The sequence below is a fragment of the Neomonachus schauinslandi genome, chromosome 5 (genome assembly GCF_002201575.2).
Source record: "Neomonachus schauinslandi chromosome 5, ASM220157v2, whole genome shotgun sequence".
NCBI classification, from domain to species: domain Eukaryota; kingdom Metazoa; phylum Chordata; class Mammalia; order Carnivora; family Phocidae; genus Neomonachus; species Neomonachus schauinslandi.
In genome coordinates, this window is record NC_058407.1 from 84,733,327 (window position 1) to 84,747,754 (window position 14,428).

General features: G+C 38.0%; 1 protein-coding gene across 2 annotated transcripts in view; it reads right to left on the reverse strand.

Annotated features, from left to right (window-relative positions):
• Window positions 1-5,356: 5,356 nt before the first annotated feature.
• The window catches only part of PDE3A (phosphodiesterase 3A), a 320,223-nt gene continuing 311,151 nt past the window's right edge, over window positions 5,357-14,428 (reverse strand). For both annotated transcript variants that reach the window (XM_044914914.1, XM_021690608.1), the window contains 2 exons: window positions 13,656-13,914; window positions 5,357-5,598 (listed from right to left, as the gene is read on the reverse strand). In XM_044914914.1, the coding sequence (XP_044770849.1) occupies window positions 5,357-5,598; window positions 13,656-13,914 (501 nt within the window). The remainder of the gene's footprint in view (window positions 5,599-13,655; window positions 13,915-14,428) is intronic.

The following is a 14,428-nucleotide window of genomic DNA, read 5'->3' on the forward strand; positions in this document are numbered from 1 at the left end:
GGGAAGCAATGAAGAAACCTTTCTGAACACGGACATGTTCAGTAGTTCTTATCAAGAAGGCGTCGGCTTGACTTCTCTTCTCTGTTCCACCACTCCTCAGGGAAGCAGAAATCCATGAATACCAATGCCTGTCAAGGCAATCAACCTCAGAAGTATAATATGGAGAAGAACTAGCTGCCCTTAGATAGGAAATTCAGGCTCTTTTTAGAACCTGAAGCATATACCAAAAACCAATTTTGTTTTTCATCTCTATATAAGTCCACGTAGTTTACGGTCTTACTGCACTTAAACAGTTAATGGAGGATCAGTTTTTTTGAATCTGCGGATGTGAACACTGAGTTCCACCAAATAATAAAGCTTTAATGTTCAGTTTTGGATCTCCAAATGTATTTTGCAACAAAATGCCCAATTCTTTTGTGTCACCATTGTTAACCTGCTGTTAGAATGGTTTTATAGTATGAACGTAAAGAACACTTCAGGTGAGGGAAAAGCACCATTAGGTAAGGGAAAAGCAGCATCATTTTAACAAATGAAATGTGTGGTGATACACAAATGCCCTACCATCCATGGTGCATCGTGGAGACTGAAAACCCTGTTCTTGTTCTCTGACCATGGATCATCAGTGCTAAACATGATAAATACCATGCAAAACCTCAAGTTAAGTTATTCAATGCTCTGTTTGCAGTTTCATTAACTCAGTGCTTATAGTCTAGTTAATTTATCCCAAACTTGCTATAAGAATTTGAATATTTTCTAGAGGAACAACCTGATATGAATATAGGACCTAAAACTTGCATAATTTGCTCTGATTAGAAGTTCTATGAGTAATTTAATTTTGGAATGCTCCTCATCTAAAATGGCTACTTGGTTTCCTAATCTTAAAGTGGAATTCTGTTGAACAGATTAGAAACAGACTGACAATATCGGCAAATTCAGTTTTCTTTCATGGAAAAATCATGAGAGAAATGAATGACCTAGAACAATGATCATAAGGTATTTTGTTGCTTGTTAGGAGAAAAGGTGAACAAAGGAAACTCAGTTTGGATTCAAACTATATAGATATTTTAGCTTTCAATGGTCTGGAGTTGAGCTATCAGCATTTGAAATTTTATTGATATTTTCTTTCCACGTGCAGGAGCTGATAATCTCTAGAATAAGGATAATCTTGATTTCCCCAGACTACAAAAGTTTACAAAACTCTGTTTTACTAGAGCCTTCTGCCAGTTTGAAAAGACAGTTTATTTCCAAAGTGGCATATAAGCTAGAAAGGCATCACGTGGGGACTCAGCGTTAGGATGGAAGAGAGGACAGTAAGATCCTTACTGTGGTTTTCATTCTTGTTTTAGAAATATCTTAAAAGGCAAGGAGTGGAGATCCCCATACTGACAGAGAAGCACCAGAAAATACCTGCCAAAATAGGATAGAAATGAGCTTTTGATTATTCACTTCTCATTACTCAGGAGTTGTTCATCACACAAATAGCTCACTTTTGTAAAACAGTCATTTCAAGCTTTAGACTTTATTTACGATGATAATTTTCATATCTTTATTACTTAGAAAATAATTTATATTTTCCCACCATTTAAACAAAGAATAGGCCTGAGTCTCATGCGTTTTGCACAGCTTTTACCCTCAAAGAAAGTTCTCTGGGCACGTGACAGGGGACATCAGGAAATCGTAAATCAAGAGAGGCAGGGGACATGAGGAAATCACAATACATAGAGGTAATATGAACAGTCTGCATGTCCTACAATCCCTTTTCTTTAGTTTTACTGGGATTGCAATGGTTAGGGTTTGTTCTGGAATTCCATCAAAATGGAACACACAGAATTGGGTATTCTTTTAGAAAATGAGTATTTCCTTAAATATGAGGACATCCCTTCACTTGTCAGATGAAGACCAATACAGATCTATCCAGAGCTACTGTCTTCATCTTCCACTGAGAGCAAAACTAAGTCTTACATAAATGACAAAAAATACAATTTTATTACTTAGAAAAAAACTAAAGTGGTGTTTTCACCAAGGAAACAATATCCTAAAGGTTGGCTTAGACGGATAACTGAAAAAACATTCTATGAGCACGCTGGAAAGAATACCAATGATGCTCACAGGATACCTGGTCTTTTCCTTAACAGAAAGCGACCCCTAGCATCAAGGTCACCAGTTCCAAATTTTCCTACCATTGGTTTTATGGCTATCTATACAATTACCCCTTTTCCTAAATGGGCTAGAAATTCCTTCATTTGAAAGACCTGAGTTTATCTAATGGCACCATTACATAGGCTCATATAAAAATGTAGTAAATGGCAACAAATACACTGGCACCACAGGGAGTAAGCTCCAGAGTTGGAAGTGAACACGGTAATATTGCTGTCACCAAGGCGGGGGTGAGTATCATCAGCGGAAAACATCTCTTTATGTCCCTAGGCATCCTTTGGGATGTCATGAATGTGTATGAAAGTCTCAGACTTGATCTCCATTCCTTTATCTCAATGGACTTTTAGCTTTAATAGATTGGAATTTATTTTTGAAGAAAAAATGGTCAATCTGCCTGGACTGATGAACATAATTCTGGAATGAAGAGGTTCTAAGTGCTTTGGCCACCATTACTTCATGTATTTTAAAACAAAATAAATGAAACCAGGTAGTTTGCTAAGACCTCTACTCTGGCAGTCAGGCTGGCCCCTATTTGGGGCTTTCCAGCTTTGACGAAGCTGCCAGTGTATGCTTCTAAACTCTCAACTGAACGGCTGTCATTCCGCTTGCTCCACAACCATATTTTTCCTCTACTTAACAAGTGTTTTAGATATGTATGGCATTTGGAGAAAGGGAAAAGATTCATTTTGTTAAGGAATTAAATGCAAGAGGTATGTGAGCACAAATTTTTTTTCCTCCTCTCTTATTTGCAAGGGCTGGAGAACAGTTAAAGTCACTGGGGAAATAAATGTATCTGACTCACAGTAATTTTTGCAAACATGAGACACACAGGCAACACTAAGAAAATGGAAAACAACTCAGTACATCCTGAATAATGAAGACATAGTGTGAAGTCAAAAAATATGAAATTATTCTCATTATTCAAGTAGAGCCTGCATTTACTTGAGCCTTTTCATTTGTTCTTACTTAATGGGAAATTTGCTTTGCAAATGTGTTTGTTTTTGATATTATCTTTGTCTTGTTTGGAAAATGCCACGGGTTAATGTACAATCATTATTTTGGGAGGGAAGAATATTCATTTATGAGAAACAAAGGCATCTTTAAAATGTAAACACTCTTTTCTATGACGTCAGAGGAAATAAAAATTAGAAATCACCATCAAGGTCTCCTTAGAAGCTAAGATCATTTCAATGATGAGCAGTTGCATACATAGTATTGAAAGAGGAATTATGACCAAAAAGTGTTGGCAAGAAATGGACACCAATCATAAAAATTCGGTATTGGTTAAGAAAGTCCTTCTCTTTGGGAGACATGGACCCCAAAATTACACAAAAGTTAGGAAAAGTTCCTAGTGAAAAAACCTTCTTTGTGGCATCCTCACTTAATTGGCATAAAATAACTGTATCAGATTATCATTTAAATCAGGATAGGTAGATAAGCGGCTGTCCATAGACCTCCGTGCAAATGAATCATCACTCTCTTACTGGGCTTGGAGATAGATACAATGTATAAAAATGGTGATTAAAATATAACTTTATAAAAATGTTTCCCTTTTCCTTTTTTTTTTAAAAAAAGAGTTTACTATCTACAGAAACAAAAAAATCTTATATTTACATCAAGATAACTATTCATGACAAATATAATAATATGAAATAAAATATTGAAAGTGAGTATCAACTTTTTAAATAGAGGTTTGGCTCACAGCATAAACAAGTGTAGATAAACAAAATTAAAAAAAAAAAAGACTTTCAATAATAGGCCCAGTCCCCCCCCAAATCCCTCTATAATCTTCCCTGCCAAAAGGAACAGACAACGGACCAGACTGCAGATAGAAGCTACCCCATCCCACAGCACGTGGACCACCACAACAGGGCCATCAGTGGGAACTTCGCCACGCAAAGCCAATCTTCAATAGTTGCCAAGAATCGGTCTTTCACTATGTCAACAAACACCAAACCCCGGGTTGAAATTTTCCCCCTTCATCTCTCACTATATATCCTCCCACAGTGGGTTTCTTTTTGTCTTTTTTCTTTCTTCTTTTTCTACCACTCATTTTGCAGCAAACTAAGACACGGGGGTATCACTGTTAGAGCAATTCCCCAGGTCTTCTCTGTCAACGTTTGAGAATTCTAACCTAATTAAAAGATCTGCCTCCAGCTCCTTCTTAGGTGTTTATGTATAAAGAATGCTATCCCCTTAAAAAGGTGATTTGATCTTGGGTGAGTGACATACTCACAAACAGCTCCTATACATTCATTAGGCAAGTAGATTGGAAAATGCCTATCTTCCAGGTTTAAGGCTGGCGATAGAGCGCCTCCAAGTGGTGCATGAGCAGTAGTACCAGTCACGTGGCCCTCTCACCAGCCTGTGAATACCCTCCCTCTGCGGAGGGATCTGTACTGTAACTGCATGGAGGAAGGCGTTTGGGACGGCGGCCTCTCAAAGACACTCCAGAATGAACTGCCTTCTGTTTGTTCAGATGTGCTGCGTCATCTGCTGCAGCTATTCTATGAACTACTAAAACCATAAAAATCTCTTTGCATACACACATACATACACACAAGCACCCTTTCACTCCTCTCTCTCTCTCTCACACACACATTCACACACACACACACACACACACAACACACACAATGTTGGCAGGATGTATAAGAATTCAAATAATGCTCTGGAACTTTCATCCGTCAGGACTAAGAGCAAAAGCTCCTTAGTTGGTAACCTACATTCACTGCACTGTTTCCCTGCTAAGCCGCACCATTGCCTTTGTGATTTGTTTTCCTTTATTTTTCCTTTATAACTTATTATATCACAGTGACCACTATATATCTTAATATGAATGTTACTAAATTGTGGAGCCAGTAAGCCTGGCTTTCAGTGTGCATGTGCGTGTATGTGTGTGAATATGTTTTACATGTATCTACGTGCGAGCTTATATACACACACATATATATTTCTTCCTTTAAAAAAATCCTTAGAAGCTGGTGTTGCAAATGTGAAAGCTTCTCTGAGCAAGAGTTTTTAACAATGTACCTCACTGTAAAAATAAACACATAAAATGCGAAGAATCCCAAAATGCAATAGCTGTTTGCCCATCTTCTCGTATTTCTACAGTGTTGTGTCTAAGTGTTGTGCTGGCTTGAAAAAGAGTCTGTGACAAGTCACTCTGTTTGGAAACACAGCTCATTGTATCCAACTGTCACTGGTTTTGCTCGGCGGTCGGGATCTCCTCTCCTCTGGGCTTCCCTTTCTCTTCCTCCTCTTCCCTGATGGCCTGGATCTGATCTGAGGAATGCTGCTGGGGGGATGGGTCCAGGGACGGATTCTCTAGGCCCGCCAACCGCTGTTCCTCTTCAATGACTTTCTTCCACATCTTGTGGTTCTGCAGGAGGTGCTGAGTTATTTGGCAGTAGATTTTCCTCCTTTTGAAAGTTTTCTTTCCTGAGAAAACACCAAATCACTTATTTGTGTGCTCAGTTATTTCTTTTCACATTATTAATAGGAGCTAGGTACCAAATGGATACGTATATCACTGGATTTGTTTATCACAATGACGTTTGCGAGAGTAGGGAAATAAGAAGAAGACCGCAACAATCAGTCATAAATCATGAAGACATACTGTGAACAGGATTTAATGTTCAGTAATGCCCAATACAAAGTTTTGCTTGCTTCTTGGTATTATTCTCAATACACTAAGATCCTCAAGATTGTTCACCTAGACCACTGGAAGAACCTCTTGTTACATCTTTCTTCACTTTGTCAACTAATTCAACTCCCACAAGCCTACAAGATTGATTTCTTTGAAGTTGGTTTCAGTGTTATTGTTCTGCTTCATGCAGACTAAAAAAATTAATGTCAAACTCCTCTCAAAGTTCTCCCACAAGAGGCACAAACCCACGTTTGCAGTCTTCCTTCTTCTACAGCCTGGCTTCTGTCTCTCCTTCACTGTTCTCTCTCCTGTATATACTGTGAACTCTTCTGCTTTCAAGCTGGTACTGCCCTCTTTCTCAAATGCTCTTCTCAGTCACTGAAAGTTCACACCCATTTATTATTTTAAGACCCAATCCGGGTTCACTGAATTCCTCCTCTAAGAAACAATCTCTCCCTTTCCCTCTCTTCTAAACTCTCATTTCACTCCATATATACTTCTCAGAGTACAGATTGCTTTCATTTTTTTTCCCTTTCTCATTATCATTACCTCTTTTTCTGATCACCGTATAGCCAAAATCATTGAGTGGAAACTCTCATCCCTTTTTTAATTATGTAGTTCTAGAAAAGGTTGTCAACTCTACTCCCCCCACCCTTCTGACAACACAGCTGTGTCGCAGTGACTGGTCAAAGGGTATATATGTGACCCAAATCAGGTCAGCTAGAGTCCTTCCCTGGGATTTTTCCCAATGGCACAGAATGAGAATGAGTAAGGGAATGGGGACTGGGGATCTTTTCTCCTCTGCTTGTTTATCTGGAATGAAGGGAACATAGAGCTGGCTATAGTTCCAGTCTCATGAAGAAAGCAAGGTTGAAGATCAGGCTGTCAGGCAGGGGACTGTGAGACGGGGCAGGTGCAAGTAAGCATGGATACTAGACAACATTAGGTTTACCTGAACCAATCATTTTCCCTTTTGTATATGCTCACTTGATTGGAGTCTTGTCACTTGTAACAAAAACATTTTCCTTGGTAATGTGCATCCTTTAGGGCACTTATCTTGTTCTCATATATTCTAGGCATTAGCCCCTCTATTAGACTCAGCTTCTTTTAGGGAGCCTTGTAAAGACCTACGTACACCTTATACAGAACGAGGCTCAGCAAATATGCTTGTAATAGATAAATTACATTGTCTTGGTGACCCAAACAGTTCATGTTTTCAACATAGAAGTACTGAAGCCAATTTTCACAGAATTGCATCTCTTGGTTGAGGAAGTGTAATAAAATCAATTTCAACAGAAGAAACAGAAGATATGTTAAAGAATTTGAATTGATACCATAATTCACTATTTAGTCTTCCACTTCCTTACCTATTTATTAAGCACCTAATACATACCAAGGTTCTGGTCATTCACTGATAGACATAATGCTTGCCAGCATGGAGTTTTTACTCTAGTGGGGAGACAGTGAAAAAGCAGGTGCAATCACACTGAGTCTTACAGAATCTTTTGAAGGTGGCAGGAAGAGAGAAAAAGGACTCAGCTGAGAGGATATGGCATGATGATGGTGGCTTGGGATGGGGTGAAGGTAATGGAAATGAAGAGAATTTGATAAATGTGAGATACATTTGTGAGGTTTAATCAACAGGACTTTGGCAACTGATTAGATGTAGGGAAAAAAGAAGAGGGAGGAAGCAAGTTTAAAAAAAGAGCTACTCTATGGCCCAAGCAAATGCACTACTAAGTATTTACCCAAAGGATAACAAACATAGTGATTTGTAGGGGCACATGCACCCCAATGTTTATAGCAGCAATGTCCACAACCGCCAAAATATGGAAAGAGCCCAAATGTCCCAAATGACAGATGAATGGATAAAGATGTGGTGTATATGTACAATGGAATATTACTCAGCCATCAAAAGGAGTGAAATCCTACCATTTACAATGACGTGGATGGAACTAGAGGGCATTACACTAAGCAAAATAAGTCAGTCAGAAAAAGACAAATACCATACGATTTCACTCATATGTGGAATTTAAGAAACAAAACAGATGAACATAGGGGAAGGGAGGGAAAAAAATAAGATGAAAATTGAGACAGAGGTAAACCATAAGAGATGCTGGACTCTAGGAAACAAATTGAGGGTTGCTGGATGGCAGGTGGGTGGGGGGATGGGGTAACTGGGTGATGGGCATTAAGGAGGGCACTTGATGTAATGAGCACTTTGTGTTATATGCAACTAATGAATCACTAAATTCTACCTCTGAAACTAATAAAAAACAAAACAAAACAAAACAAAAACCCTGAGCTGTCTGGCCTGAGGTGTTGAGTAGCTGGTATTAAGATGTACTGAGAAAGGCAATGTTAGGTGAGGAGATTTGAGGGGGACGCTGAACATGAAATATCTGGGAGACCTTCAAGGGCACGGGTAAAGTAGGCAGCTCATCTTGAGCTTAGAAAAGGGTCTGTTCACGGCCAGAATATAACTCTTAGTACCTTTATCTGAGTGACCATTTTAGACTTAGGCCAAGAATTTAGAAAGTAGGCTAAGATCCCCTCTTAGACTGTAAACTTCCCTATGGACAGAAACCTGTTCCTCCTTTTGTATGTATATTCACAAAGCTCCAGACTTCAGTAAGTATTCAGTAAGAGTTTACTAGATGAATCATGTTCTCCTTAGTCTCTGCTCCACAGTTGCAAGTAAATGGTGAAGTGTTGATATGTCATAAAAATGACAATGATATGGAAAAGTGGTCCACAGGATATTCTGATCTAATTGAGACTACATTAAGAGTTAATAGTACAGATTACCAGGATGGTCAGCAGGGGATATTTGGGTTTACTTAATGAAGTAGCAATGATTTACAATGTATAATCTGGGGGAGGGGGAGGAAGAAAAAAAAGAAGAAAAAATAGTAACAATGAGAAAAAAAATCTGTTTGCTATAAGGGGTGCCAAAGGAACTAGATCTCTTGGAAAACATCCACCAAAATTTTTATGGAAGTACTAGTGATTCCTTCCACAGTTTTATTATAATATACTACAAAAATTTCTTGCATTTTACAGGATAAGATCGATTTAAAAATACAGATCAAATAAAAGGACATTAAATTCAATTATCCTGAATTACTTTTGAACCATACAGACACATAACGAAATCATTAAGTTGAATAAATGCCAGAGGGAATGGATACAGGCAGAGTCATAAGCAAAAATTTAAAAAACAATTTACTGTATTCATTATTTTATTTATGAGATAAACCCATCAATCAAACTTATATTGACCACCTATTAATTGACAAGCAATTTTCTGGATGCTACAGACACAAAGACTGATTAGTCCAAGAGCTTGCCTTAAGGGAGCTTGCAGTTTATAGGGAAGAGAGCAAAGAAGACAAAAAACGAAATACACATGCTATATTTGTGTTTTATGACAATGTATGCATGTGATCAAGATGGTATGAATGTTCCCCTCACCTTGACTAAACTTTAGACTGGTTTCTTCCAGATTATAGTTCTCTGACTTCCCTTTCCTTATAGCATTTACTTTATAAGAGTTGAAAGTGCAAATACCTTCTCTGCTCCTTTGTAATACAGATAAATCTTCTCCCAGCTTCTAGCCAGTTTTATAACCCAGGAACATCTTTCTCAAGTACCTGTGTGTGATTCTTTTGAAATTAAATCATTGAGAAAAACAGGGTCCCTAACTTCCAGTCTCCATGGGAGGGTAAGTGCCCAACTTCAACAAGTACCAATTAGCAAACAGATGGCTCAATCACATTGACCAACTTCCCTCTAAGGTCCTATAGTACTTTTTCAATAGCTCAGGCTAGTGCTTAAAAATTCTCCTGCCTTAGTTTCAATAGAGTTGAGTTTAATATCTCTTCCTTATTGCAATAATCTTGAATAAAGTCTTTTTTGACATTTTTAATAAGTGTGCAGTGCAATTTCTTTCTGAGACATCAAACCATGGCAACACACATGACTCGATCTGCAAAGGAATAGGTAAGATTTTTTTCAAGGGATAGCACACCTGAGGTGAGATGTAAGTCTTGAGAATTAAACACACTGGGTGAAGAAGTTGTGGGCAGCATCCCAGGCAGAGTGAGAGGCATGTATACAGACAGAAGGTGATGGGGTCCTGGAGCATGACATCAATTTCTTCATTTGAAAGTTTCTTAATAAGGATACACACACACACACACACACACACAAAATTTAAAGAAATCTGAATTATTTCTATAAAAATCAATAAGATATATTACTACTACATTAGATTTTTTTTATTAGAGAGAGGGAAGGAGGGGCAGAGGGAGAGAGAGAATCGGGACTCGATCCCATGACCCTGAGATCATTACCTGCGCTAAAATCAAGAGTCAGACGCTCAACCGAGCCACCCAGATGCCCCTACATTAGATTTTTAAAAGCACATTTATAAAATTCTTCTTCTACCAAAGCCACCTACTTGCCTATTTCTACTTTGTTTTTATTGTAGTTAGTACAAATCAGTTTCTGTTGAGAAATTTTTAAATGTTAATATACTTTTTTTTAAAAAAGATTTTATTTATTTATTTGACAGAAAGAGACACAGCAAGAGAGGGAACACAAGCAGGGGGAGTGGGAGAGGGAGAAACAGGCTTCCCGCGGAGCAGGTAGCCTGATGCAGGGCTCGATCCCGGGACCCTGGGATCATGACCTAAGCTGAAGGCAGACGCTTAACGACTGAGCCACCCAGGTGCACCTAAATGTTAATATACGTTTTAACCTTTGAATCAAGAGAGTTCCACATCAGCACTGGCTAAAGGATAGATTTGAATCATGGTGATAGAAGAAATGCTACTACTCAAGGTGATTACTCCATCTGAATGTCATACACATTCATGGCAGTGTATTCATAGGGAAGAGGTAACAAAAGCTCAATTTTTCTCTTTTTCCTTTCAGGGCAGCCCCCATGAGAACAGCTGCTCTCTTATTAATGCTGTTAAATGTTAGCAATAAACCTCTCTGGAATTAAACTGAATAAGGTGACGTAGAAGAAAGTTTGTACCAAATAAATTTGCGTAGATTAGAGTCTGCAGGTGGTCTAAAACATGCCTGTATTGGGAGCCAAATTGTTCAGCACTGGAACCTTTTGAAATGAGAACAAAGAGCCTTTCATTGCTCAAATTCTAAATGCAGCTTAGTACTTCATTAGAAACCTCTTAGTTCGCTGTAGGAATCTTTCAGATTTAATTATGAGGTTGGGAAAAAGCCTTCTTTCCCTAGGATACCATATTGAAACATTTAATTCTGTGTTTCCTGGGAGACCTCCAAGTTTCACAAATTGCTGAAATTATCAGTGCATGTTTAATCTAAATTTTTTCTGAAATCTAAGTTTGAGGCTAAATCAAGTTAACCATCTCAGTCAATATGATTATGAAATTAAAATTACTAGGATTCTACAGCAGTAGAGTTTGGAGAGCTAGGTTTGGAGAGCAATGTATCTGAATCTGGAAGTCAGTATGGCAACTTAACCCTACAGAACGAAAAGTAATTGAATATCTGGTTGTTGCGCTTGCTGCTAAAGCCAACGTTGACAAGTTGAGCCTGTTAAATCTCCTGCCCTGTGTTCTTTGATTCTTGATGCCTGTATTATGTGTGTGTTTTTTCAATGTGTTTGAGTTCAAATAGCAATCAGTAAGGGCCCATGGGAACAAAGCTCTTCCAAGAGGCTAAGCCTACAACACTTTCCAATGTCACTCAGTGGAAACAACAACAACTGTCCTGTCCTTAGACAGCAAACTACCGACTCTTTGAAATGAAAACAAAAGAAAGAAAGAAAGAAAGAAAGAAAGAAAGAAAGAAAGAAAGAAAGAAAGAAAGAAAGAAAGGAAGGGAAAGAGAGAAAGAAAGAGAGAAAGAAAGAAAGAAAGAAAGAAAGAAAGAAAGAGAAAGAAAGAAAGAAAGAAAGAAAGAGAAAGAAAGAAAGAAAACGAAAAGAAAAGGAGAAATACAATACATATTTATTAAATGAACAAGTGAAAACATAAGCCATGAATCCCAATCTTGGCTCCAATCTCTGAATCTCAGGATCAGCCCCAAATTGCTAATGGGAACATTTTTATAAGCACCAGAGATATAAAATACAGTTACTTTGATAATAGAATATTGAAGGAAAACAACTTTTGACTTTCCCCTCATTCTGTACCCAAGTTAATATATAGGACAGAACTTAGGCAAAAATTTGGCCTAGAACCAAATTTGCAAAACCCTCATCAGTTTATACTTAATAAAGATCTCCCTATCTCTGTTTTGTAAGCTTACAACAGAGTACTTATATGAGGGCAAAAATGGGCCAATACCCACATTAGACTGTATTTACTGGATGGCTGAGATGAAATGAGTCATGAATTTTCCTGACTGTGCTAAAAAATAGGAACAGATGATCAGAATGTCTCTCTTTGGGGTAATATTTCGGGTAAGCACTTTGAAAACAATTACGACTGTACTTTCTTTCTGAAGGCAGATGTAAACCACATACTATGTTTTCGTGAACACAAGAATAGTATTTGTGCAATAGCACTGTAAGGGTTATGGGTTTTACTAATTACGCCATTTGGGTCTCCTCCCTGTGACAGGAGAAATAGCAGAGAATATTTCAAGACGAGAAGAAAAATAATCTCTTTTTATAGTCAGGTAAGTTCAAATGGATTAGTTTGGCTACATGATGTGCTCCAAATCAATGACCAGATGGAAACACTTTTCATCGTCTTTAATGTGACTACTCTGTCTGGTTCAAAGCCACAATCCTTTCTCACTTGGGTAATTTCAACAGCCTCTTAACTTATTACCCTCACTCTACCCCACACTCAAGAGTATTCTCAATACAGCAACTGAGGCAACCTATTTAAAATATAAGCTCAATCAGCTAACTCTTCTGCGCAAAATCACTGATGGCTTCCCACCTTACTCAGAGCCCCACCTGCAAACCCTATATCATCTGGCTCCCCACCGCCTCTCTCCTGCTGCTCCATCACCCCCTTTCCTCTGTCTTGGCCACTCCAGCCCTCCCCATGCTTCTTGAACACCCAGCCAATGCCCACCTCAGGACATTTATATGGTTTGCTTTTCTCTCTCCTTGGCACGCTTTTTCCATCTATACTTCCATGGATCATTCCCCCACTTCTTTCAGTCTTTTTTTTTTTTTTTAATCTTTTTTATTTAGACCATCTGTGGCTACCTTATCTAAAATTTTAACCTTTCTCTGCAATATTTCATATCCCTCTTCCTTTTTTTTTTTTTTTAACTCTAGCATTTATCAGTACCTCACATGTTAGAGACCTACTGATTTGTCTTGCTTAGTGTCTACTGGAAAAAAAGTCTAAATAGGCAAGGATTTATTTATATTTTGTCTGATTTTTTCATGGTTCTATCTTCAGTACTTGGAAGAATGCCTGGCACAAAGTAGATGCTTAATAAATATTTGTTACATGAATGGGTGATAATTACCTCTTACTGCTTCACATGGCCTTCCTCCAACTAAGCCAACAAAAGTCTATGGTTGCTCTATATGGTATCTGAAATTCCCTTCATCTCTAAATCATTAAGATACCCTGAAGAACAGGTTTCAACTGCTTAATTTCTCTTTACTTCTTAACAGGGACTGTATCTTTGTATGAATGTGGTATTATAATAGATTCCATTATCTGTAACTTCTAGGGTTATGATATTAGGGAAGGGAGGTTATACACAATCAGATGAAGATGATATCTGGACACAAACTATGTAATTCATGAGAAGCATAAAATTTATCTGACCTATGTTAAAAAAATCTTAGGAAAAATACAGTAGAAATAGGTTTTATAAAACTTACTTGGAGATTCATTATTTTCACAGGTTTCCTCTTCATTTGGTGCTTCCTCCTCCTCTTCTTCTTCTTCTGGGTCATCAGTATCTCCTGACTCATCACTACCTTCCACCCATTTCCCTGGCATTAGTCCTGCTGAATCATAGGAGTTGCACAGAGGACCCACAATGTGAGAGATGAAGGATTCCTGAAGATTGGCCAGCTGAGGAGCAGAACGGTCCATGAAGGGGCTTATTGGTAACCCAAGGCTGGCCTCTTCATCACCCTAGAAATAGGAATTTAGCATGAAGAGTCGACCAGAAAGATAAATGACATGGAAAGTTAAAAATACTAGTAAAGTTAACATTCACTTGGCACCTAAAATCTGCAATTATGTAAGAACCCAGATATTCATGTGTGAACTCCCTCTTTTACTTGACTGCTAAAAGATTCTACCCAAATTGCTAAAAGATTCCTGTCGAAATGCTTTGTTGCCATTTATCACTTTGGTGATCTTGAGTTTTTGGCTTTGATCAAAGGGCAATAGAAGAAATGGTCTAATGTCTTAATAGATAGTATTTCTTATTATGTCAGTCCTTGTTCTATTAGAGTATAAATGTACTTCAAAATGCAATCCTGGGAATAATTATGAAACAAATACATAATCTATCATGTTTTCTTCCTTTTGCCTTGGCTGCCAGTAAAGCTTAGAATAATTTATTGCTCAGTGAAAGGTGCTACCTTATCCCAGCTTTTGGTTGAATTATATCTTCTGTGATTATATGATTTCTGATATTCTT